Source organism: Siphateles boraxobius, unplaced genomic scaffold (assembly GCF_051911475.1).
Source record: "Siphateles boraxobius isolate OS27281-9 unplaced genomic scaffold, OSU_SipBor_1 31, whole genome shotgun sequence".
Classification (NCBI taxonomy): Eukaryota; Metazoa; Chordata; class Actinopteri; order Cypriniformes; family Leuciscidae; genus Siphateles; species Siphateles boraxobius.
Window position 1 is genome coordinate 428,165 of NW_027508931.1, and position 26,740 is coordinate 454,904.

Here is a 26,740-nt window from a genome sequence, read left to right on the forward strand (position 1 = left end):
GCATTCCTAAGAAACCCTAAGCAATGCTTTCTCCTCGTCACTCTCCAGTAATTCCAGAGCTTGTTCCACCGTAAATCGTTTACTGCTTGCCATCATAAAAGTGCTAAAACAATAAATAATGCTATAATTGTATGTATATATATATATTATAATTGTTCTGTCTCTCTCTCATATAAATCTCTGCGCGCTCTCGCTCCGTAAGCCTCGGTTCGCTCTCTGTCGTCTCCTCCACTCGACGCTGTTTCTGTCATATCCCTTACTATATATATAAAATATATATATATATATAAAAATAAATGTAAAATGTAAATGCTCATTTGGTACTCAAGAAACATTACTAATATCAATGTTGAAAACAGTTGGCCTGCTTAACATTTTTTGTGGAAATCGTGATAAATTTTTTCAGGATTCAGAGCTTCATTTATTTGAATGAAATCTTTTGTAACATTATAAATGTATTTACTGTGACATTTGATCTATTTAATGCGTCCTTGGTGGATTTTTTAATTTTTATTTCTTTGAATACAATCTTACTGACCTCAAACTTTTGAATGATAGTGTATTCCTGTCATGTTTTGTATGGTAATGGATATTACAATGTTGATCGTTTGGTCTTGGCGGTATACATCTGCTGCTGTAGGTTATTGCTGTACGGGACTACTGCCAGTACATACTGTACGACACGCTGCTCTGAGCAAGAAAGTCATGCTGCTGCTGTATAATATAGGATACGTGAATTACCCATAGCAGATTTAGACAGGTGGAGCTGGGGAAGATGAGAGGGTTTCTGATGAGGGCAAACTAAAAAAGTTTTTAAAAAAAGTATCTGTATCAGTAGCTCATTGGCTACTGATACAGCAGGAACCAATCATATTGAGTTAAGGACCTCAATCATCCTGTGCCATCTAGAGTTTCATGACAGAACTTCATATTTCTTTAAACACATCTACAGAACAGACTGCAACAATGCATTGTCTTAAAGTCCCTGTAAAGTCAAAATGAAGTATGTGTTCTGAGTTTGTCATATCACATAAAATGTGTTATTAGCCACCCAGCCAAATTTGAATGATAAAAAAAGCTGGCAAGTACATAAAATAAGCTATCAAAATCTTGAAAAAATGAGCAGTAGTCTCTGCTCTCAAACGCTGGGGGCGTGTCCGCTGGCTGCGCTGTAACCACGCCCACTTGCGGGACAGCTGCCCGTGCCACACTCAACTGTCACCCGCTACAGCCGGAATTGATGCTCCTAGCAGCTTATTAGGTTAATTATAACATAAGCACACAAGGCAACTTACACTCATTGGTGGGCACGCACTACCGATGATGGCACCAGCTGTCGGCGCGACGGGAGGATGAAGGCCGAGGCGGGAGATAGTCGTTCGGCCCCATTCACCAGTAACAGCGGATTATCAATGAATCCCAGTTGTCTCCGACGAAAGTTTATAAAACTATCCTGTGTAAAATGATCACTACAGAGGCTGGTTTTGGTGGTGATCCTCAGCTCTCTATCAAGGTGGCTCTTCACAAAATTAATCCACCTCTTCTTGATGTGATCGTTTTTAGGAAATTTAAATAAGGACATCTGTTTTGTAGACATGATCGCATCCAGGTAGTACGCATTTCCGTGACGAAGACATAGCTAACTAGTGAACTGTACGTTGTAGTAACAAATAATAGTACTGACAGTAACTCGCGATTGAGCGCCAAACTGATGCGAATGTGCTCTATTTAAATTGTTAGTGGAGCGGCAAGCCTCAGTGGCACTAGTGCGTCATCAAGTAGGAAAATCCGGAAAATAGCAATGGTGAAAAACTGTTTAACGGTCTAACTCCACAATTCAGTACTTCACAGTTCACAGTCTTTGTAATATGTTTTAGCAATACATTTTTAACATTTATAATGTGTTTAGAATTTTTTTTTTTATTGCCTTTACAGGGACTTTAAATACAATAACTAAAGCATTGCATTTGTTTAAAAAAAAAACAGATGTAACGCAATGGCTAAAGACATTCCTCTGCATACCTACATAGACCAAAAGAACTAAACTATTACATCAAAGACCTATGGATCATGTTTTGAAGTTTAACCGTAATCTTGAAATTTATTGTTGAATACAATGAATTTATTACACAAATGCTACTGCTTTAAGGAGGATCAATATAGAGGCATGACATTTTTCACCATAAAACCCCTAGAGAGACGTTGCATCTCTTAATTCATCTACATTTTAGCACCGTTGCTAAAAATATTTTTTAAATCTACACTAGCCAGCCTCACTGTCAGGCAACTAGTTGACTCCTCCCTACCCCTCTTTTTTGCCTTTCACTCCACTTACTCACCACTCACATCTCTTCAACCCCTTGTTACTCTGTCTGAAGCCCAGCCAGTGCCTTGGTATCCGTGTATGTGTGTGTGAAGCAAGCAGCTTCATTGAAAGAGCACTGTGGCCCCTTGTCTTGTCAGCTCTGGTTAAGAGCCGGACTGGTGGAGGCTCAGCTGTTTTCTGGCGGGATTAGTCCAGTTCAGCACACATCGTGTTTCCCAATGCCTTGCCAGCCCTGGCGCAAGGACAAGATGGGAGTGGGGGCGGGGGTGGGTGTGCACTGCTCTTCCAGGCACGCAAAATGCCTCGACTCCACAGAGACACTCAGGTCGAGGAGCTTTCATGGTACGGACATTACTGTGAGATGTTAACAGAATGGAGTGACTGACACAATGTGCTCAGGAGGCCCAGGGGAGAAAGGGGAATCTGCTCCTGAAGGCATTTGAGAATCCAGAAGAATCTGTATATAAATGTAAAAGCTCTTATTCAGATTATCTTCGTTGAACAAAATAAAATAAAACCATCACAAAAACAAAATTACATCATGTCAGTAAAATCAAGGCCCATAAGGAAAGACTTACAGCAGGTTAGGGACGAAAAAAAAATTTCCTTAGCAAAGGTGACCCATGATCACCCCCCTAAAGAACCTCTATAGAGATTCTAATTATAGCTAAATTACACATTAAGAGGAAACTCAGATTAGATTATTAAATCAGCTTAAAAAACTGTGAGTAAAAAGTAAATGAGAAAGGAGTCTACATTAGATAAATATTCACCCTATCGATTTTTGAAATACTTTTTTTTTTATCTTATTGTGAACGATTCATCCATGTTTATTTTTGGAACAGTTTGTTTTCCTTGTAATGTTAATTCGCTACTTCAGTTTAATTGTGACATTAAGCGACGCTAACAGGCTAGCTTGGGCTTTCTGACATCATCATTGCTATATAGCTCAAGAGCCCATTATCTCAATACAGTATGACTGGGAGTCAAGATGACATGGTCATCAGATAGAGTAAGTGACATTACTTTGTATTTATACAGCATCAAACCTATTGAGGACACTGTCCAGCAGATTCTCATGTCCACCATTTAGATGTCTTTCTTTCAGTCACACGAGCCATCAAAAGTCAAGGACATCAACTGAAAATATTTTTTCAGTTGACGTCCTTGTCCTTTGATGCTGAAAAGCATTTTCACTTTTACCTGGTGCCTCCCAGTGTCAGCTGGTACAATAACACAAGTATGTGTAGATGCACAGCTCAACTTCAGTCACTCCGAATCATAATTCATCTTTTTATCATTTCATGTAAATGCTTTAGTGTGACTGAATCGTCTGTGAGAAAGCACATAAAAACTGTCCTGATTCGCAGTGATTTTGTTCCTGGATATTGTATAAGATGTATATAAAAAAACATGTTTTAATTGTCATATTATTTCTTTGAAGTTTATACTCCCTTTGTAGGATATAGGACAGCTTGTACAGTGATGCAGTGCAGAAATCTCTTCTGAGCTCCTAACTCACCAAATAATTTTTTTTCTTCCTGTTGATCACGCCAGCACTCTAAATGTGTTTGAGGTGAAGCCACCTGATATATTGCGAGCAAATGGTGAAGAGAGTTTATATTTACCCTTAATAGGAAAACCCTCACCTAACTATCGTAATTCTTCTGAAAGACACAAATATATACACTATATTACTTCCATAAACAGCCAGAGTGAGACTCGGCAGAACAGCACTAGGGCCAGTCACTATCTGTAAAACTGTAAGGTGAGTTGCCCGCTAATGCCTTGTTTATCCCTGATGCACTGACTATGAACCAATGCAGACGTTGCGTGCTGCTCACGAAGCTCTAGAGTTCCTACTTTAGACATTCTCTGTTATACTAGTCTCTAATATGACAGGCGGCAGCAAAGAGAAAATATCAGCTGAACCAGCATGAAAGAGAGTCCAAACCATACAGAGGTTAAAAAAAAAATTCTTCTAAGTGTTTTGTGTTCAAAAGGGACATGATAATGATCTTTCTAAACAAGAAATTCTAAGCAGTCTGTTTCAAAATGTTATGTAGCTTTTTAATTTTTTGGTAGTTTTCCTCGAGCAGTAATTGATATGCAGATGCATCTGCGCAGCCAACCTTGCATACAAAAATTTAAATCTGGCATCAGTGCAAAAACAGCTTCAAAATATATAATAAAAAAAAAAAAGACTTAATAAAGTAAAACTCATATTATAAAATGGACCGTTTTGACTAATATTAGGATTGGATGAAAAGATCTTGGAAAGATCTACAGTACAGTCGAATACACTATGGCTTTTTTTGGAAAGTAGATCAAGAGTGTAAAGCATCATCACAAATCTTTCGACCAAACAAGGTGAGCTTAAGTGTAAATGATGTTCTACACTGTGACCACAGGAAACTAGGCAATCACAGTGGCCTCGCTGCAATATAATGTGCTATTTCTCTTCAAATTTTCCACTGGATCATTTCTCACATCTACAGTAATCTCACCCCAAGGGCCATTAAGATCTGGCAAAATCTGTCAATTTTTAGGGTAAGTGCAAGAAATCATTTCTCCATTTGTAATTGCGGAGGCTTAGTGCTGTTCTAAACATCATCGCTGCAGGTGCTGGTGCTGTTACATCCCCAGAATCGTCAAATCCCAAACTCCCAGTCCTGTTCCATTTTATTAATGGTGCTGGTAGTTCTACCAGTCACCAATTACATCTAAATCCAGTGCACTACAGAACCTCATTGCTCTCCAGCTTCAGCACTGTGCTTGTTTAATCTGGCTGGGGGTTGAGAAGGCTTTAACAAATTGACAGGTACTGAAGGAAGGGGTGATGAACCTGTTTTTAGCCTGAATGTCCATTTTGGACATGCTGTTCATGGGACGGGTCATATGATGCGAAGGAGTCATTCTTGGTTACAAAGGCAAAGATGTCTCTGAGGGTGCTACGAGGAGAAATTCTGAAAAACAAGTCAAAGCGAATTGAGATCAAAACCAAAAGCCCCAAAGCTGTTGCTGTTATGGGATGAATGCAGAGGCATTTCTGAATGAGGCCAGAACTAAAAAATACTGCCATGTCAATTAGGCTGAAATCCACACAGGCATGTAGAGACTAGAGTGTTACTGGGCCGAGAGTATCCAGGTTTTCTACTGTACATTTGAAACCCCTTCTGTTGCCTTGAACACGGAGTAGCTGTATTTAAAAGCCATTTTTGTAGCATTAAATAAGACTCATAAGAATCCAAAGCTATATTCTTTTTATGCAATGATGATGGACAAATTGCTTCCCTATTCTTTTCTTGGCCATTTTATTGATTAGGATAATTGATTGGCTTGAAGATGTATTGTAGTAATGCCATTCTCCGGGTGCCAATCAACTACTGATTGTTAGCCTGCGAATAAAGCCACTATGAATGGCTTTATGTATACATCAGCAATAAAATATAAAAAATAAAATAAATAAAACAAAATAAATCCCAATAAGACCACCTCAAGCCAGATTTGTGCCTCCATTGAACAAAATAAACATTCCTGTTACCCTTGGGGAGCTTTGTGGGTCGGGTTTAAGTCAATTTTATGCTCTCATTCTTCCATTTTTGTCGGTTTTAAAGAGCACTTTCCAGGGCCATTTACTTTAATACAGTGTTGGTAAAGAGCTTAACAGTGGTGGACAGTAAAATTTGGTTCTGGTTTGGCCAATTAGAAAGGTAATTGTAAAAAAAAAAAAAACAGTAGGAGGTCTTCATCTCTCTTGTGCGAACACAAATTGGTTGTCATCACTGTATTCCAGAGACGTGTACAATGTGGGTGTCATGATGGCCATTTAAATATTCATGTGTTGGTCATACTTTCAACAAAACAATTATTCCTTTTAGTCTGCCCAGAGGCTACAAACAACAGAAACCATGAGGAAAACTATCAGTGGTATGGAAATAACAACAAATAGGAAAATAATGTCATTTTACATTGAGGGTGATCCTGTAACTGTACTGGCCATAAATATTTCATGCAAGCCAGACTGCAACAAAATGGATACGTACATTTTGCAAACTTTTTTCCAGCCGGAGTGACTTAACTTTGTTTAGGTTAAATTTTTATCCACATCCCAACTTAAGCTACTGCTACTGTCAGCACAAGTTACTGTCAAATATACATTTCAATGAGACAAAACATGTAATATTATGATTTTTTTTTTCTCACTAAATCAGGTACTGGTGTCACCTTCCGTTGGCAGTACCGGTGTCACTGCTCTGAAATGTTAGTCTGGAGCCCTAATACTGCAATATTTTTGTCTCAATAATAATGGAATAATTTATCTATTTTTCCTTGAATACTTGATGAACATTGCAAGTCACTGTATCATTCAATATAACAGTTGAATTTAGATTTTTTTTCCACACAAAATGAAAAAAAAAATGTCATGAATTACTTACCCTCACGTCATTCCAAACCCATAACACTTGTGTTCATCTTCAAAACACAAATAAATATATTTTTATGAAATCTGATATTTCTATCCCTCCATTGATGTACACACAACTACCACTTTGTCTTTACAAAAAGTTGATAAAAAGATTGTAAACCTAATCCATATGAATCAAACAGTTTAGGCCAAATTTTCTGAAGATACTTAATCGCTTCATGTGATGAACAGATTGAATTTAGGCTTTTATTCACATCTAACATTGATCACCACACATTAAAAGAAACTCAACCATACTTGCTTGACGTGTGAGAACAAACCTCATTGGCTCTTGCGGAAGCTCAATCGTGCTGCGTTACACACGAGAATGAACCTCAGAAATTTTGGACTAAACCGCTCAATTCATATGGATTAGTTTCACAATCTCTTTGTGAACTTTTTGAAGCGTCGAACTGGTAGTTTCGTGGACTTTCAATGGAGGGACAGAAATCTATCAGATTAAATTTAAAATAAATTGATTTGTAATTTCAGGGCTCCAGACTGCGACCAAATGGTCGCATTTTGCCACCAAAATTTGAGAGTGTGCGACTGAATTTTACATCCAGTTTTACATGCGACCAGTATATTTGTATATTGTACAGTATATTATTCAAAAAAACACAGTGGCCTGATTGGAGGTAGCTCGTCTTTTGCGCACTCAAGTTCGTTATTACAAATGTAGGAAGCTCATAATTGAAGCAACACACTCATTTTTTTCGAGGCGCAGCGAGATGAAAAATCCATTAAAACTTTGTCGTTGTGGAGAGCGCAGTGCATGGTTGCATAGCAACGACAGACGCCACGGGAAAATCGGACCGAATTTTACTATTAATAATAAAAGATAAGCTAATGTGCATTGTAAACGTCAGTAATTTATCTTTTTTGACTCATTATTTTTATAAAAATGATTTAACCATTTTACACTCTGATCTCTGGCTGACTAGACTCTCTATGAGGGAATATACCAGCGACTCCATAAAAGAAACATTTGTAGAGATTCAGATCAGATATTCTAAGGAGCAACAATAAAGGAAATTCCGTCTTTCGGATGAGACGTTAAACCGAGGTCCTGACTCTCTGTGGTCATTAAAAATCCCAAATTTGCCCCTTGGTGTCTGTCCATCATGGCCTCCTAATCATCCCCATATACTGATTGGCTTCATCACCATCTCCTCTCCACCAATAAGCTGGTGTGTGGTGGGCGTTCTGGCACAATATGGCTGCCATAGCATCATCCAGGTGGATGCTGCACATTGGTGGTGGTTGAGGAGATTCCCCCTTCCATGTAAAGCACATTGAGTACCCAGAAAAGCGCTATAAAAATGTAACGAATTATTATTTTTATTATAAACTCATTCATCCTCTTTTTCTTTTCCCATGATGTCAAACAGCTTGTCAGTAAAGCTCTAATGTTATTACAGTACTCAAGGGCAAATATACAGCCTGTCACAATCACACTCTCACATGTGCACTCTCATGTTTAAACACACACATACACAAAGACTGATGTGTCTGTTGTAATAAGAGCTGGCCATATGCCGAAGACGTGTCCGGCTCGCTAGCCCACTAACGGGGACCATCTGGCTGAGGTGATATTTGTTCCTGATCGCTTTATTTTTGGCTCTCCAATTAAGATCTCAGATTTGCTAGAGAGTGACAGCAGCACAGTTTGGGCAAGGGCAGCACTGGGGAGACACATTCATCATACCCAGCTTCATTGATTGGGTTTTAGAACTTTGCCAACACATTTTGCTAGCAAAAGTAAAACTCAGACAACTCATGCTGAGCTGATTGCACAAATAACCTTGCTGAAGCATGAACCAGCTAAAACACGGACGTAATATTCAGCTCAGAAGCATCACACCCATTCAAACACGTACCTCCTCAGATTTTTGAGCAGTGCGTTTTGAATGTGACTTCCAAAAAAAGTATTGTAAAAGTATAAGAATGTCTTTGATAATTCAAAATTTTGGATTTTTATTATTTGAAACTATCCAAAACAATAGATGCTATTTTCCATAAAAGGAAAATGCATGCTCATCGGCTATCAGGTTCAGTTGCAATTTTGCGTAGTTTACTAAAGCCTACTAAAAAATATTAAGTCTGGATTGCAGTGTCCTACATTCTAAATGAAAATTGAAAACTTACATATTTTACTCATATATGTAAAAAACTGAAGATAAAGATACACAATAAAATGACTGACATTAAGTAAAAAAAAATATATATATATATATATATATATATATATATATATATATATATATATATATATATATATATATATTAAAAAAAGATTCAAATATATTTAAAAAAGTAAGTCGAGACAGTTGAGATTGTGGGGAGAGTGATTCAGTGATTTATTAGAAGTGATCTATCAAAGTGTGCAAAATACCCATTTACCTATTATTATTAATTTTTATTATTATTTTTTATTTTATTTTTTTATTTAAGTTAAGCTCAAATTAACTGTAGGGTCTGTAAACAGTTTAGGATTGTGAAAGGGGTCCTTGGTTCGGAAATTATTGTGATACCAAGTGTACCAGGATCACAAACAAGTAGGTGATATTCCTGACATAGCCTACAACTTGTATTAAAAAAGCAACAGCCCGGGAAACACAAGTAGGTTCTCCTGAGTAAAGATTCAATGAGGTAAACTGATTAACCCAATATGTAATTAAAATGCGTCAGAAATAATTATATTTGGGATCTGTGTAGATGAGCTGTAAGGCTGGGGAGAAGGGACCCAGGCATCCTTTTACTAAATCCAAGCACCAGAGACATGACATAAAAGAGTCTCAATTAAAATGGAGGCTGCAGTGTAATCTGCTGGGATAGATATCTGTTAATAATTCTGGAGGGCTCTCATTCTGCCTCACGCAAAATTCATTTACACATCCTATAAATACACCTACCTTCCCCTCTGATTTTTAGCAATGGTACTGGCTGTCTGCAACAACAAAGAACGTACCAAAATGCAGGGTGACCTAGACCAAAAAGAGTATCCAATATGCATATATTTTCACATTCAGGATGTTTAAATGTGAATTTACGACTATATAATGGGAGAAAACCCAACTCATGCTACTTACTACTCCCATGGCCACTGTTAGTATATACAATCTATACTAATGTTTTTACCTAAAGTCACTAAATGAAACTGCACAACATTTTAGAAAGAAATGAATGGAGAACAGGATGTGGGTATCTCAAGCAGTATACTAAAATATTGTGTATGTCAAACTGGAGTTTATTTTCTCCTTAAACTGCTTATCTTAAAGTCACCATGAAATCAAAATCGACAATTCTTGTTTCTATGGAATATTACAGTATTTATTATAAATTATCTGTGGGCATCATTCTTTTATAAAATCTTTAATCAAATTTAATTCCCCTCCCAATTGCAGCGACATCCATTTTCTTCTCTGATTTCATGTTTACGTGAGAGCGGGACAACCTAGCAAACGACAACAATCTAACAATCCAATCAATTCTTGATGGACAAGACCAGCCTTAAATTTTTTCTTGTTTGAAAAGCCGCATCACTTGGATAAACGTCACAATATGGAAAAAAGTCTGTTGCAGCTTCTGTTTCATGTCGACTTTACATAAAAGCAAAACTACAGTCTCTTCTACATATTTTTCAACTTTTAAAGGTGTAGTTATTAACATCATTGCTAAGAGTTTCGCACACAAGAGAAAGATGTATCATGTGCACAAAAATAAATCCCTAATGACAATACAGTTCTCAAAACATGAACATGCAATACCGAAATGTAACCCATTGAACCACATCATTTGCATGTAAGTTTTCACTATGAACATCTAAAGGGGTTTTACCTTGAAGTTCTATTTGTAAAACTATACGTCATTGGCCCTATTTGGATGTGACTAGCTTTACCAGATAAATAAAAAGTATAAATTTTACCAAATAAATATAAATTTGTGTTTTACAAAGGTGCTTTGTGAATTAGGAATAGGAATGTCCGTCCTTGCAGTATATTATTATTATTATTCCTCATCAAATCTCATAACGCTTCTAGATGAAAAATATCCCACTAATTCAGTATGAAGCAATATAAGAAATAACGGATAGATTGTGTTAGTAGTCTAACTGTAACTCAAATGTTGTTTTGAAAACTAACCTGAATAATGCTATAGTCTTCTAACAAGGAATTTTTTTTATTTAAATACCAGTATATAAACCCGTTGTTTTTTTCCAGGTCAGCCTTACATTAAGACTATTAGCTGATGATGAGGCTGTTCAGATGAGTTTTCTCTGGATAATGAGTGGGAGCGTGAGCACCACTGGGGCGTTGCCGGGACTGCAGGGAATATTCTGGTGCCAGCACCCTCTCTTCCTTATTCCCCAACTGTTTTCCCTCAATGACACACGCAGAGAAGCCTGCAGACTCATACAAAATAAACTACCAAATACCCCAGTGACGGTTTGCATAGAGAGCAATGAAGGATCTAAACCAAAACGTAGGGCTGCACGATAATGGTTAAACTGATAATCACTATTATTTGCTCAAAAATGATAATCACGACTATTAATCATAACAGTTCTCATTTGAGAAATTTCTTTTTACATTTTATTAGAATTATTGCACTTTCACAAAAGCACAAATCAAGAGTACGTCAACTCATATGCAGGGTTTATTTAACCTCATCTACTGTAGTTTCCTGATTTGTTTCATTTATCATATAAATGAACACACTTTCTACATCATAAAAACGAATTAAACTTTAAAAAGATTCTCTCAAATCTGAAACGTAATTCCAAATAATATTCAATAATTCCTAATTATGTTAATGTTTTTCTATTAAAACAACAAAAATACTTTGTATTAGGTTACGTAAGTGCATTTATTCAGTAACCACAACCGTAAACAATATACTCGAGATTGATGTTTGGAATTACTGTTTGTCACTGCTAACAGATTTACAGTAGTTGCAGTAAATAATACAAGGAGCCTCATAAAGGAACACAGACTGGCTGTATTACACTTTCATTTGAGCAGAATATTTAAATGGATATCTCTAAACTACAACACACATGTTTGTCTGTGATTATCAGAGCTTTTTGTTGCAGTGCAGAGACAGCACATGCACATGTTTGCCAGGTGGGGAAGATATTAAAACACTAGGTTGAAAAATGCACCCATTTAAGTGAAGGGAGATTTAAACTCGTGGCATCTGGCAACTCAAAGCATAAAAGCTTGTGGAGGCTTGTTATTAACAACGCAAGATAACAAATGTCAAATAAATAAATAAAAATACAAATAAATAAACAGCAGGCCAATTATGCATAATTAATCAAGAGAGGCAGAAATCGTGATCATGATTAAAATACAATAAATCGTGCAGCCCTACTCAAACTAAACACAAAGAATGCCATTTTGCCTCAAGTCATGAACTACTGCAAAAAGCCACCTATGGGATTTCCATTAAGTTTAAAGGAAAAACAAAGCATCATTAATGTGTCTCAATACTTTAAAAGCCACTGTTTGTCGATATATTCCCAGTGGCCACAGACAGCAATTCATATGAGTGACTGCCCGCATCCAATCAGTTTTGCCTGAAAGAACAGATTTTTCACACACTGCAGCACTCCATCCATAAACTAACTCTTTGTATAACCCAGAAAATATATAATTCACCACTTAATATGCATTTAATTGATTCTGCATGCACATATTTATCGTTATAAGAGAATAAGTAATAGAAATGGCCAGAGAGGAGAGCTGTCGCCAAAGTGTCAGCTCTAATGCGAGATAAATCACTTTCAATTTAGAGCTTTTCACTTCCGTCTCTCACTCAAAGTCATTCCATGAGCAAACACTCCTGATTCTGACTGCAATCCTACAGCTCAGTTCTATTTTGGGCCATTTTTTAATAGAAATGTGCATGCATTTAGCACATAGTCTGGTGACACCCAATTGGGTTTGTAGAGTTTTTCACTCGCTTCGTCATGATGCTGCAGTCAAAGCAGGGGTTCAAGAGGGCTTGAATGGCAAAGCCCATCTGTGTCCATCTGGGTGCCAGGCACTGGGCTCACGGCCCTTGCCCACCACAGACTGCCATTTATATTATCAGTCGTGGTGTGGCTCAGAATGTGTGGAACCCTGGCAAGGTCACAACAACATGTTGGAACTCCTTATGGAACCCATTTCGCTCAGAACGGCAGCCATTTTGCTGCAAGGTAGAGGACCATAAACATGGCATCAATGAGATGAGCTGGGTGAGTGAGCTGTGGTGAGCTCTGAATCAAACTAGGATGAATGGACTTTCTGCCACAGGCCATAACATCGTCCACTATTACACTACAAAGAAAAAGGATCCTGGGTGATTACCAGGACAGCTGCATGTAGACATGACAAGAATGTATATGGAATATGTGTGTCATGTATATATGGCATATACAGAACATATAAAAATAGACAGCAGCTCATGAAAATTGACTCCTGTAACAAATTATCACAGAGCGTAGCATAACATATCCAGATATCGGCATCATACGCTTACGCTGGCAAATGTGTGGTAAGCCTTGACAGGGTGTTTTGTAGAAAAGTGTGTATGGATTTATAGAAAAGCATGAGGCAGATACATGCTTTTTTTCCAAAATGACAGAGACAGGATGGTAATGCATATACATATTATAAAAACCCAGAATGCATGTTGAACTGTGCAGTGTTATTTAAGTATTATTGAGATACTATTAAAATATTTTAGTTTACTTATATTTTAGTTTTCATTTTAATTTTAGTTTTAATATTTATTTATTTATTTTCATCAACGTGATCTCATGAGTATTCATATGCATTTTTACATAACGTGTGGTTCCTCCACTTGTACTTTACACTGACACTGAAACGTAAAATATTGACGTATTAACAGCACTAAAATTGTAAATTATTTACATATGAACAACTTCGCAGGACCAATCGTCAATTTTTTTTTTTTTTTTTTTTTTTTTTTAATTCGTCAAATACGATTGATCAATTAGCATACAGTTTGGATTGGCGGTATGGTTCTTTTCTGGGCAAGAACTCCCTGTGCATCCATGCAGCCTAGCATGGATAAAAGCAGGGAGAGCAGCAATAACCCCCCTTAGGGTAAACAGAAGCAACGCAAATGTATGGCAGATATCATTAATTAATAAAGATTTTAATGTATAACATAATAGATAATTTAGTCTGATTTAAGAGGGGAATCAGAATGCCAAATCCTGACTGAGAAAGGAGGAGCTGGGGATGGAGGAGGGTAATTAGCTTCTGAGAAACGCGATAGCTGCTGATAATACTGAAGGAGCTTATATATGTATACAGTGATAGTAGGGCTGCATGATTTCGGGAAAATATCATATTGCGATTATTGAGGTCAATAATGCGATGGCGACATGCGATCTAATAAACAAATGGTTTCATGAGTCAACTTGCTTAGTTCTCAAGGAAAATGCACACACAGATTAGTGATAATGCTGATATGTGTATTCCTCAACAAATTAAAATAATATTTTTTACAAAATTAAATAATGACATTTTTGCATTACTGCAAACTTGTTATTGTCTCAATAGTAAGCTACAATAGTATAAAATATATAGAACAATAAATAAGAACATTTGAATGCTTATGAAAATAAGATATTTTGAACATTCTGTCCAGACAAACAGGGGCATTTAAGCATGATGTAACTTTGTATAAACTCAGTCTGTGGATCATTTTTGTAAACAGAATTTTGTTAAGTTTAGTGACAATATGTTACAATGTTTACATGGTACAATGACTGGTAGGCTACTGGTTTTATTATTGCTTGATCTTGTGATTTGATTCCAATCTTGATTTAATATCGATTCATTTTGGATAAATATTCGGTACAGTAGATACATGTTAATTTTTCCCAAGAAAATAAAAATATCTCACCTAATGCTGTAAACATCCAGAGAGCCGTGTCAGCTGGTATTATTATTAAAGGTTAAAAATAACAACTCAAATTAAATATAATTAGTTTTTTACTAGGCTATAATAACAATGTTACAATATTTTAATGATATAAGTAAAAATATAATAAATATGTAATATAATGCACATAGCCTATTTAGCAAAATACTCCTCTCTATATATAATTTGTCTAGCCAACTAATGTGCTATCATCAAATGGCTTTCCTGAGGTAAATGTAACATTATGTGACATAGCCTATTGTTCTCCAGCTGTTTTATTGACCTCAGTTTGACAGAAAAATTGACAGAATCTGAGCTGATGATTTGTTTCATGTCAAAAGTAACCTCTGTCTAGTCTGTCGGTGTCAGTGTCCTCTTTAATTCGCGATTTTTCTCCGCGTTAGAAAACAAATGTGTAGCATGAGAGCATGTGAAAAGTGTCAATTGCGTGAGTCTCACGCTGAATGAGTGAGAGTTGGCAGCCCTGCTCTCTGCTCTCTCTCTGCTCAGTGTCGGTTATCTTATAGCCAAAATATCCACCAGTTCAGTGTCCGTCTGCTCGGCATCCATCTTCACCTGTTCTCTGCGCTGCCGGAAAAAATCACGACGTGACCATACGCGCCACACGTGCCACTGCCTAAACTAAAACTGACTGGTCTTCTTTTTATTAGCGGTGTAGAAAATAGGCAAACAGCTCTCAGAGAGAATGGGTTGTCATGTCCACACAAGCATTTACATTCATAAAATCACAGCATTTTGCGTCATATAATCGCATAGGGCTTGACATCGCGATTGCGATATGATTAATCGTGCAGCACTAATGATAGGAGTCATCTTCCTATAGGTAGTCGTGGATCAGCTGAGAGTCAGCTGATGCGAGCTTGACTAACGTGACCTACCAGAACTGACACTATGCTTGACGTGTCTATCGATAATAACGATAAATTAATATTATCGTTACCTTAATATTTTTAAATGATAACATTACACTCTGTTTTGTGTGAAATCTGCTGCAAACTCACTTTGAAGAACTACATAATTAACATAAAACTTTTCTGTAATCGTTTAACTATTATTTATCAAGTAATTTTGCTGTTGAACATAAATACTTAAATGCTTCAAATGCTCATTGGCTCTCGCCTGCTTCGTCAGTATCGTCACAGATGGACATGCCGTGTTTCCGTTGATGTGCGTTTAAATGAGAAATGTGCGCCTTCAAAGAGTGGATCGGGATAAGATTTTCACAGATAACTCAAATTTGGCTTTTAATCATACAAAACTGTTATATAACTGTTATATACTGTGACCTCAACACATCATCATTTGAACTACTTTTGGAACCGCTTTTGACATTTTTGCAATAAATAATTGTAATAATACTAATTTATTTATTGCAAAAATGTCAATGTCAAAAAATAATACATAATATAATTAAATATTTTATAATCAACAATTACATATTTTTTTCACACAGTTATCTTAGCAACATGATAGCATCAAACTCAAATTAAATTTATTGCAACTCAAGTCTCTCTATATAGAGCTTTTGAGCATGCAATTCACATGTTTTGGAACAGCGCAATAGTGTTGTACTCTTTGAGGGGGTGTGGCCCACTTCTCATTCTGGTCACACACACTGCGTCTATGGTCACATGAGATTGTTGCCTCTTTGGTGCTGGGCAGAGTGCATGCGAGTGACATTGCCCATGGACACAGACTTGTGGAATGCATTGAGAGAGAGAGAGAGAGAGAGAGAGAGACGAAACAAGAGGTTGTCATGGCAACAGGGCCAGATTGGTGAGAGAGAAGAGGAGATATGAGGAGGAAGATATGAAGGGTTGTGCCTGTGCATACACAGACGGACAGATCAGTGAGAGAGAGAGTGAAAGCGGGAAGCTGAGAAGGTATAAAAGCAAGAAACAGATTGAAAGAGAAAGAAAGAAAGAAAGAAAGAAAGAAAGAAAGAAAGAAAGAAAGAAAGAAAGAAAGAAAGAAAGAAAGAAAGAAAGAAAGAAAGAAAGAAAGAAAGAAAGAAAGAAAGAAAGAAAGAAAGAAAGAAAGAAAGAAAGAAAGAAAGAACAGATCTATAGAGGCTAGGTTGTTTCAATAAAAGCTTCACACTTCAGATTAAAAATGTGTGAGCCAGCTGGCCTCCACAGCCTGAAGGAACAGAGGGCTGAAGAGTTCGTGTGGATGTGTGTAAGTGATCTGTTCTCAGGAATAACGTATACATACTGTATGCACTTACATTTAGTCATTTAGCGATTTACAATGAGGAAAGTGTCATATAGGATCCTCTCTCTATAGCTTTGGAACACAGAACTCAGCCCACATGGAATTGGTGCACAAAAAACTCTGAAGGATCTATGCAGACTTTGCTCAGGGCTGTATTAGAGGAATGTTACGGGTTCAGTACAAGTTAAGCACTGTTGACAACATTCGATTAACAAAAGAATTAAGGTCATTCCTTTTCTTTAAAAAAGGCACAAATCTGGTTTATGAGGAGGCTCTTACGATGGAAGTGAACAGGGCCAGTCCATAAACGGTTTCAAAAAACAGCCAAAAAACATATACAATGTGTGTGTGTGTGTGTGTGTGTGTACACACACACACACACACACACACACACACACACACACACACACACACACACACACACACACACACACACACACACACACACACAAGTAGTGTGGTCATAGCCTATTGCTTTTTCTGAAATGGATATCGATGGTTGTAAAATTCTGGTGTTCATATAAACTGCTGAAATTTTGCTTTCATGTGACATGATTTTAGTGTGACAAAAATATATATTAAAATTTTCATTTAAAAAATGTAATAACATTACATGTTTTGTACAACATTTGTACAGCATTTTTTGGTAAAGTTATATCCAAGTTTACCTGGATATAACTTTACTTTGGGTTTTGCTTTTTTTTTAAGAAACAAGGGATGCCGATAATAATTATCTTCTTTTTTTTTTAAAGATTACCAACAAATGCTGTCACAAATGCTGTTGAATGAGCTTAACTTGTACCAAATTGTGCTTCTCCCCAACAAAAAACAGTAGAAAATGCAGAAAAGTCAGGTTGCATGCATGTAGGTCCAGTAGTCACATTCCAACACACTTACACATTATGCCACATCGCTATCTGTAACCTCTCTTATTAGGTACATAGATCTGATGCCCTTCAAGGCCGGCTTCCTGAGCTGTAACTCAACCTGGAAATGAAGACATGTTCTATTTCTCACAAGAGAAAATATCTCAAATCGATGGATATTTCAGATGACTGTTCCCTCCATACTGATAGCTTTGGTTTGATTAAAGTGAAACATTTCTTCCTGCTAAAGGTCAATGAGTTCACTGATAATGACATTATAGTGAGAAAGCTTTTGGGAAAGGGCACAATGGGATTATGAGTCTTATATTGTCACTGATAGAATGCATTAGCAGAGGAATCTAAAGATGAAGCTTCCCATCAGCACCAAACCATTTTACTTATATATTAGGCAGAGGGAAACGATATCTGATGTGGCTTGAATCTATCGATGTTTACCACATCTGTTTTCCTTTAGATTAGATTACTGGTTGTGTCTTTAATGCATAGAGTCTTTAGTAGAATGATTTTAATTATTATTAAAGGAACATTCCAGGTTCAGTATAAGTTAATATCCATTGACAATTGTGGTATAATGTAATCAAAATGCTCAATGTTTCAACAGTATAGCCAAAGATTTAAACAATATGTGTGTTAAAGGAATGGTTCAAAATTCTGTCAATTTACTCGCCCTCCAGTTGTTCTAAACCTGTATGAGGTTCTGTCTTCTGTTGAACACAAAATAAGATATTTTAAAGAATGTTGGTAACCAATAAATATACTATGGAAGTCATTGGCTACCGTCAACTGTTTGATTACACACATTCTTCAAAATAACTTATTTTGTGTTCAGCAGAAGAAAATAATTCATACAGGTTTGGAACAACTTGAGTGTGAGTAAATTACAAAAAAAAATTGGGGGGTGAACTATCGCTTTAACATAAATCATGATTGAAGTTTGGAAGAAAAAAACGTATGAACCTGTATAAAACTAGATCCAATTTTACAACTTTGCTGCCACGATAATGCAATACCATAAACCGTAAAACAACTATAAAAATGATTTAAACAGCTCTCCAGCTCAAATATTACAAGTTTTAACAATAATATAAAAGTTTTAATAATTACTATATTATATTATTTATTCACTATACTATACTATATAAATGGCCCCCTTTCATCTCATTGCTATTTTTTTAAGAAAATGAAATAAACTGAACCTGGAATATTCCTATTAAAAAAAATGTTTTACCATTCCCATTAAAACCATATGTATCCTTACTGAGTTCAATTCATTATAGCTCATAGTTGCAGCCACAGAAACTAAAAAGCTAAGGCTACAAGCCACTGTCATTTACCCATGTCATCTGATTTTCCTGAATCATCTTACACAGAACAGTATATATTTGTCTTGCATAAATGTTCTTCGGTCTTGCTTTGAAGTAAAGTGAAATTACAGCTGATCATAAGTGTTTTAATTATAATCCATAAGGTTATAATCGCAATGGGAATGGCACTCTTTAATGAGTGTTTCAGCTTATCAGGGTTTGTGTTGTACTCACTTTACGCTCCTTGTCTCCGTACTCCAGCCCCAGTGTGTCCATGGCACGCACGATAGCGGCCAAAGACTGGATGGTGTTGCTGAAGACCACTGGCTTGTACTGCTTCACATCATCACCAGAGAAACCGTCCTCATGGATAATCCTACACACATAACAGAACCCATGTTAGAGAGCATGCAATGTGTGTGTGTGTGTGTGTGTGTGTGTGTGTGTGTGTGTGTGTGTGTGTGTGTGTGTGTGTGTGTGTGTGTGTGTGTGTGTGTGTGTGTGTGTGTGTGTGTGTGTGTGTGTGTGTGTGTGTGTGTGTGTGTGTGTGTGTGTGTTCCTGGTCAAAGGAACCAAACTCTAGTCAGCAGGCAGGGATCATGTCCCATTTCACTGAAATGTTCACTACGTGCATCAGTTCTTCTCAAGATCACAAACTACACATGACTCTTCTAGACTGACAGTCTCTTGACCTAGCTATGGTGATAATACTAAAGCAGAGGAAGTTTGGATATGGAGATAGAAAGCAAACAGTGATGTTCAAGTATGTACATATAGGGATGCAATATGTCTTGTTATCTCTGTGTCACGGCTTCAATGGGACTGCTGATCCGCTATGCGGCTGTCCTACCCTGCTCTCAGTATTGATACATTTAAATAAAGTTTACTTTAACGATATTACAGTTCATTTATGCATAATTTCCAAAGTCTGTGAGTGACAATTAGATGTAACATGATCTAAATCAGAGGCACTCAACTTAATGAGACCAAGAGGACCAAAAACAAATGATAAGATTATAATCTTTTTAATGTAAGACTGAATGCTATTCAGACTAGATTCGTTTACACAAACATATTGTGTTATTTTAATCCTATTCAAATCAAGCAATTCAAACATCAAACATTGTGTCACACAACCTCTGTAAAATATTAACTGAGCAAATTACCTACTGTTTTTCAGCAAATTCCACAGAGACATTTTATTTTATTTTTTTCACAATGTTTTTCCTCATTTATTTTTGCTACCATTCATTGAATATCTTGTGACTATCATAACTAACTTTCTGGGTAAAATAGGTAATGGTTGAAGTATTGTTGGCATCTCATATATGCACATTCATTATCCATTAGTTTCTACAACCTATTGGCAACACGCACTTTCAAAAAAAACAAACACTCCCATCTTAGTAGTTACAGAGATACAAATCCCATCCAGATCAATATATTTGACAGTAGCTGATTTCACCTTATGTGTCAGTCAGTCAGTCAGTCAAAAAAAAAAAAAGAATGTTGCAACATTTTGTAAATGCTGCAAATTATGTTATGCAAAACATTTTGCAAAAGCAATCAAGGACCTGTAAAGTCTGGATGACGCATTCACACAGGCATTCTAGTGATGAATACTTTAGATGCACATTGTCAATAAAAATTATATATGAGACGTACAGTAAAATTAAAAGCACACAAATCTTCCTAGAACTTTTTAATTAGTATACATTCATAACTACGCATGTCAAAAGCCACATGGCGAGTGCCTTCTAAATGATTAATACAATTGATGAATGATTAATGATTTTATTAGTTGACTACTACTGTAGCCACAGTATAACCAACTAGCTATTGTCTCCATTTTGTGCTACTGAAAAACCAGTGGAAGATGAAGTTTTGTGATGAGGAGGGGGTATTAATCATCATGTTCAGTGGATTACAGCATTAGTTGTGTCTCTATCATCCAACATTGTGTCCTATGTAGACATCCTCCTGATTCCTAAGTTATGTTGTACATTAGCATGTGTTTTACTGTCTCTAATTAAATGCCTTTTCCCTCACTCACTCTCACATTTAATATTTGAACATCATTGCCCATTAGCTACAATCAAATGGTGTTATTTCTTCGATAGACAGCATGCCTGACTTTGATCTGGGGAAAGTACAGCATTCGGAACAGCAGGGATGGGTTTCTCACGGAGAATATGACCCCGCTGGAGCCACACTACAAAGGGGGGCCCCAATGGCACTAGGTTATTCTCTGGCTCAAACGCCTAATTCAATTGGTTTAGCTGAAATTCGGTTTGGACATCTGTCAGTTCTGCAATACTGAAAGATGGCAAGTCATTTTTAGATCATGAGGCTTTGACCCCCCTTTTCAAATAATTTTATATGCATTTCTTTGATGGATAATGGCATTGTCTGGCCTAAAAGCGAAAGCCAATGAATTATCACATCAGCGCTCGGCTGGTCTTAGTAAATGGTGTTAGTGCGGCATGAGAAAAGCCAGACAGACTGGCAAAGCCTGGCATTATGCAGACCCAGACATCACACTGGTTTATTAGACTAGTGCCAGTGAGAGGTGTGATGAAGCATGTGTTTGGGGGTGATATTTTTGACCACTTTTATGTGCGCGCACACACACACACACACACACACACACACACACACACACACACACACACACAAACACAAACACAAACACAAACACAAACACAAACACAAACACACCCACACCCACACCCACACACACAATTCCAGGTGACCTGAAGGCTGCTTCCTGTCTATCATTAGCTCAGCATTGCACTTAGTTCAACCAAAACCACTCTTACTGTGAAATTATATTTCTAAACCAGTTTACAATTCATTTTATTGAAGCAGCAGTAACATTATTTAATATTTTGATCTTAAATGCTTAATTTGGTAACACAGTTTGGTGTACGAAGTGTAAAATACAAAGTGAATCGCATTCAGTTTCAAACCATTCAGTGTCTTTGTTAAGGAATAAATTAAAAAAATGTACGACAGATGATGTTTTATTAATGTCACTGGTGGTAAACTACAAAATTAATAAAGAGATTAAATAATAATTACTTGCTAAAAAAAGTTCTAGAAGATACTGAAATATACATTTTCTGGTGCTTCTATTAAAATTAATTTACATCACAATAACACAAAAAAGCTAAAAATAAAATATAAAACTAAAATCAAATACAATTTATAACACACAAAATAAAATAAAAATAAAATCCTGAAAATGACGACTCTATAATTTACTGTTCGATTGTTTGAAACACCTGTGCTACTGCTCTTTTTATGACTGATTTTCAGGAATCAGATGAAACTGATTTAAACCGTTTAATTAGTTATAATAAAATGTATAGGATTTAATATATATATATATATATATATATATATATATATATATATATATATAATACATTTCCAATATGAGCAATTAACAGCTGGTGCTAGCAAACCAATAAAAACCAGTGAGATTTGTGTGGCCATTCCCAAAATATCTCTATATGTCTGTCTGTCACTCTCACTCTTTCACTTTTCTCAGATGACCACTAAATAATTCAGGTGATAAAAATAACAAATATTTAGGGTCTTTTGAAAGTCGCAATATAAATAAGGACATCAGTTTTTAATTCCCGCAGGAGGATGGAAACATTGATCTGTTTCAAATGTGAGACACTGAAAGTAGACTCTCACTCAGAGGGCTCCTATTCCAGTCGACCTGGCAAAGACCAAGGGCCTGACACACACACACACACACACACACACACACAATGTTGGGTTTTCATGTTCTATGGGGACTTTCCATAGACATTATGTTTTTCATACTGTACAAACTGTTTATTATATCACCTAACACTAAATTTTAACCCTTAAAAAAAACTAAAGCATTTTTACATTTTCAAAAAACATCTCTTAGTATGATTTATAAGCTGTTTTCAAAAAAAATTCCCCACAAGGACAAGGATTTCTGAAATTGCCATCTTTGTTGGGACACTTTGTCCCCATAACGTGGGGTAGACCTGAACCACACACACACTGTATTAGGCCCTGTTTACACTATTAAGATGCACTATGGTTGATCAGAATTACAAAATGCTTACCTGATTTAAATGTAACAAATGTAGACACAAATGTTTGAAATACACAACTGTTCATAAGTTTGGGGTAGAGCTGTTTTGGATAAAAGTTTATAGTTCAGATATAAACACTGATGTCTACGGTATAGCAATCAAAGTAGAGAAAATAACGTTTTAAGGTAACAATGCTTCAAATAAAGATTGTATCAATTACATCGTTACACCAGTAGGTGGCGACAAGTGACTTAAATGTATTCGTCATTGAAACATTAATTCAAGAGATTAATTTAAAATGTTGATACATCCATTAATAAAACAAAAGATGTCTATATGATTGAGTCATTGAATCATTCATTCAACCCAATCTTTTTAAATAATTGATTCAAATGAATTGAACCTGTAGTAAATCACGTTGTTTCGTTTAGTTATATGTTCTGAATCTTGGGAGAACCATGATCTCTATTTTATACAAACAAATTGTGATTCCTAATATCAGCTCTAGTGTTGGGTCTTGTAAAGTCAATGTATAGTCATTGAATCATTCATTAAACCCAATCTTTTAAAATAATTGATTCAAATTAATAAAATATGTTTAAAATAGACTGAAGCAATTAAAATTTTGGCAGAACCTGTAGTAGCCTAAGTTAGTTATATGTTCTGAATCATGGGAGAACCATGATCTCTATTTTATACAAAAAAAATCGTGATTCCTAATTTATCCAGAATCGTGCAGCTCAAGTGTTGGGTCTTTTTTAAAAGAAATTAATACATTTGTTCAGTGAGAATGCATTAAATTGAGCAAAGGTGACAGTAAAGAAAATCGGGTTTCAAATAAATAATCTGGATAACAATTTGTTTTTCCTTTGTTAAAGGGTCTACTCAACACATACATAAACGCAAGTTTTATGAAAGTCTTAATACAAGCCCAGCCACTTAAATTATGGTAGAAAGTTCACCCTATTGTCTAATGAGCAGCAAAAACCACCAGAGGACCTCACAAACATTCCCACACAGGCATAAGAGCCCCGTCAAACTATGTTCTAACAGCTTCGGTGATTTTAGGACTCACATAAAAAATAGGATAATGAAGAGTTGTAAGTAACAAGAAGAGAGAAGACGAGGGAGTTTCTTGGAAAGTTTGTTTGAGGTTAACAGTCATTTTCATCTTCTCCTCTCCACTGATAAGGGCTGATCTCTGAAAGCCAGCATGTGGGCGGAGGACAGACATCATTACAGCAACCTTTCCTTCAGATGAACTTATTATAGAACAGCTCATTAAAGACGAGAGAGAACAGAGTGAGAGAAAGGATCATCTCAGATTGGAAAACTTATGGCATTCATGCATGAAGACTAATTTCCCATATCTTGCGGCTGTCTGTAAGGTATGTGTTTGTGTGTGTGTGTGTGTGTACTAAGAGGTGGAGGATCTGGCCAGCACGAGCTCCTGCTGAGGTTATTACATGATCACGCCAACTGCGCTCTGTGACCTGTAACTTGGTTTGAGTACACTCAACCTTATTCACACAAAGGGACAATTCATCACGGCATCCATCAACGTGAAGAGCATGTGCAGAGTGCAGTACTACGGATAGCTGAGTGATTTAAAGGATTAATTCAAAATGTTCATGTAATTTCAAACGTGTTCAACTTTTTCTTCATGTTGTTCCAACCCCATATGAATTTCTTACTTCCATACAAAACAAAAATAGGCTAATGGTTTAGAAGAGTTTCCAAGTTCCCCTTTTCCATATAATGAAAGTAAATGGGGACTGGGACTGTCAAGCTTTAAAAAAAATTAAAAAAAAGAACATAGTCCACATAGCTTTTGCACTATATTTCAATACTTCTGAAGCCATTTAATAGCTTCTCTGTGAGAAACAGACCTTAACCACTCAACAGGCGAAAAAATAAAATGAAAACATAGACCTATGTGAAAAACTTTATTGAAGATTGTAAACAGCTAATAAAAACTTTATTGAAGATTGTAAACAGCTAATAAATAAGAGTAAATAGAAGTATTATTATTTTATGCAATATTTTTGGTAAACTAGTACTTTAAGGTAAATGTTTTTGGCTGTCCTAATGAATTTAGAATGGTCCAGTGATGACACAAAAAGTCAGATGAATGAAGTACACATACATTGTGATTGACAGGACTAAATAAACATGCTCCTCCTGAACTTTTGTTTGGATGGAACTCCATTTATCAGATCAGCGAGGTTAAGAGAAGACGATCTATAGAGCAACTCACCGATCTGAATGTCTACAAGGTTTTATTTTAAAGTAGTGAGGTGGAATGTGATTTAAAGGATCTCAAGAGTGCAAACCGGTAGCCAAAATAGAAATATAAAAACTCTCACGCACACACACACATACTCTCAACGGCCCACACTACCTCTTGCTCCTATCTCGTAAAGCTGGCTCAAGTCATCTGTAAGAGAATCCTTTGTCCTGATGGTGTTTTTGAGTGCTGTTTCTGTCATCACCCTCCGGACATGGCCACTTATCCCACTAAACACCGGGAGGGACATCTATTTATAACAATAATCAAGGCTTCGCTTTCTCAATCACACAGAGAGTTCGCAGGTCAACCCTTCCCTGTTAAAGCCTAACATCTGCCCAACATGTAGGCTGGCCATTCCTTCTGTTGTGCACAGATGTATGCGAGTCATGTTCTATTGGATCAATTCACAGAAATGCTTGTCAAAGAAAAGGGAAACTACAGGGCGTAATTACAATTATGAAACAACAAGCCGAATATGATGGGTCTATAAATCCCTCCCTCTTTCTCTTCCTTTCCAAACATCTAATTTTCTCTCTCTGCCTTTCTCGCAGAGTTATGTCAAAAGCAAGCTTTAAGAATAATGAAGAAGGGGTAGGTTTTTGAATAGCAATTACACAAGGTGTGTGTGTGTGTGTGTGTGTGTGTGTGTGTGTGTGTGTGTGTGTGTGTGTGTGTGTGTGTGTGTGTGTGTGTGTGTGTGTGTGTGTGTGTGTGTGTGTGTGTGTGTGTGTGTGTGTGTGCGCAATATTTGTGTTGAAGCACAGTGAGTTGTTGCCCATGTAGAGCATTCTGTTTGATTTGATTGATTAGCCTGAAAAAAATATGTCACTTTATACCTACATGATGTGAAATTTAGCCTAATATTACTTTTTCTGCACCCACTCAGCCTTGGTTATATAAACAGAAATGAAAAAGTAATTTCGTAAGTGAAGAAATTTACATTAACATTTTGATATAAGCTTTTGAATACTACACACTGATGAATCATACCAGTCATTTATTAAGAAAGTAAACGGGGTCAATTTTAATTTCATGTTGCTTAAAAGCAGGACAATGTTAATACTATCAGACTAGCAGATTACTACGAACTGGTTGTGAATACATAATATTACTCACACCCAGATATGTTTAGCCATCATCCTGTACGCTCCCCACGGCCAACCCCCTGATTCACTCCCACTTTTCTTCTGATTCACAGTTCGCA

At 36.5% G+C, this 26,740-nt stretch overlaps 1 protein-coding gene across 4 annotated transcripts in view; it reads right to left on the bottom strand.

The window, feature by feature from the left end:
- Positions 1–26,740, bottom strand: part of gnao1a (guanine nucleotide binding protein (G protein), alpha activating activity polypeptide O, a) — a 115,591-nt gene that overhangs the window by 73,763 nt on the left and 15,088 nt on the right. For all 4 annotated transcript variants that reach the window (XM_077248824.1, XM_077248827.1, XM_077248825.1 and 1 more), the window contains exon 3: positions 19,399–19,540. In XM_077248824.1, coding sequence (XP_077104939.1) covers positions 19,399–19,540 — 142 coding nt within the window. The remainder of the gene's footprint in view (positions 1–19,398; positions 19,541–26,740) is intronic.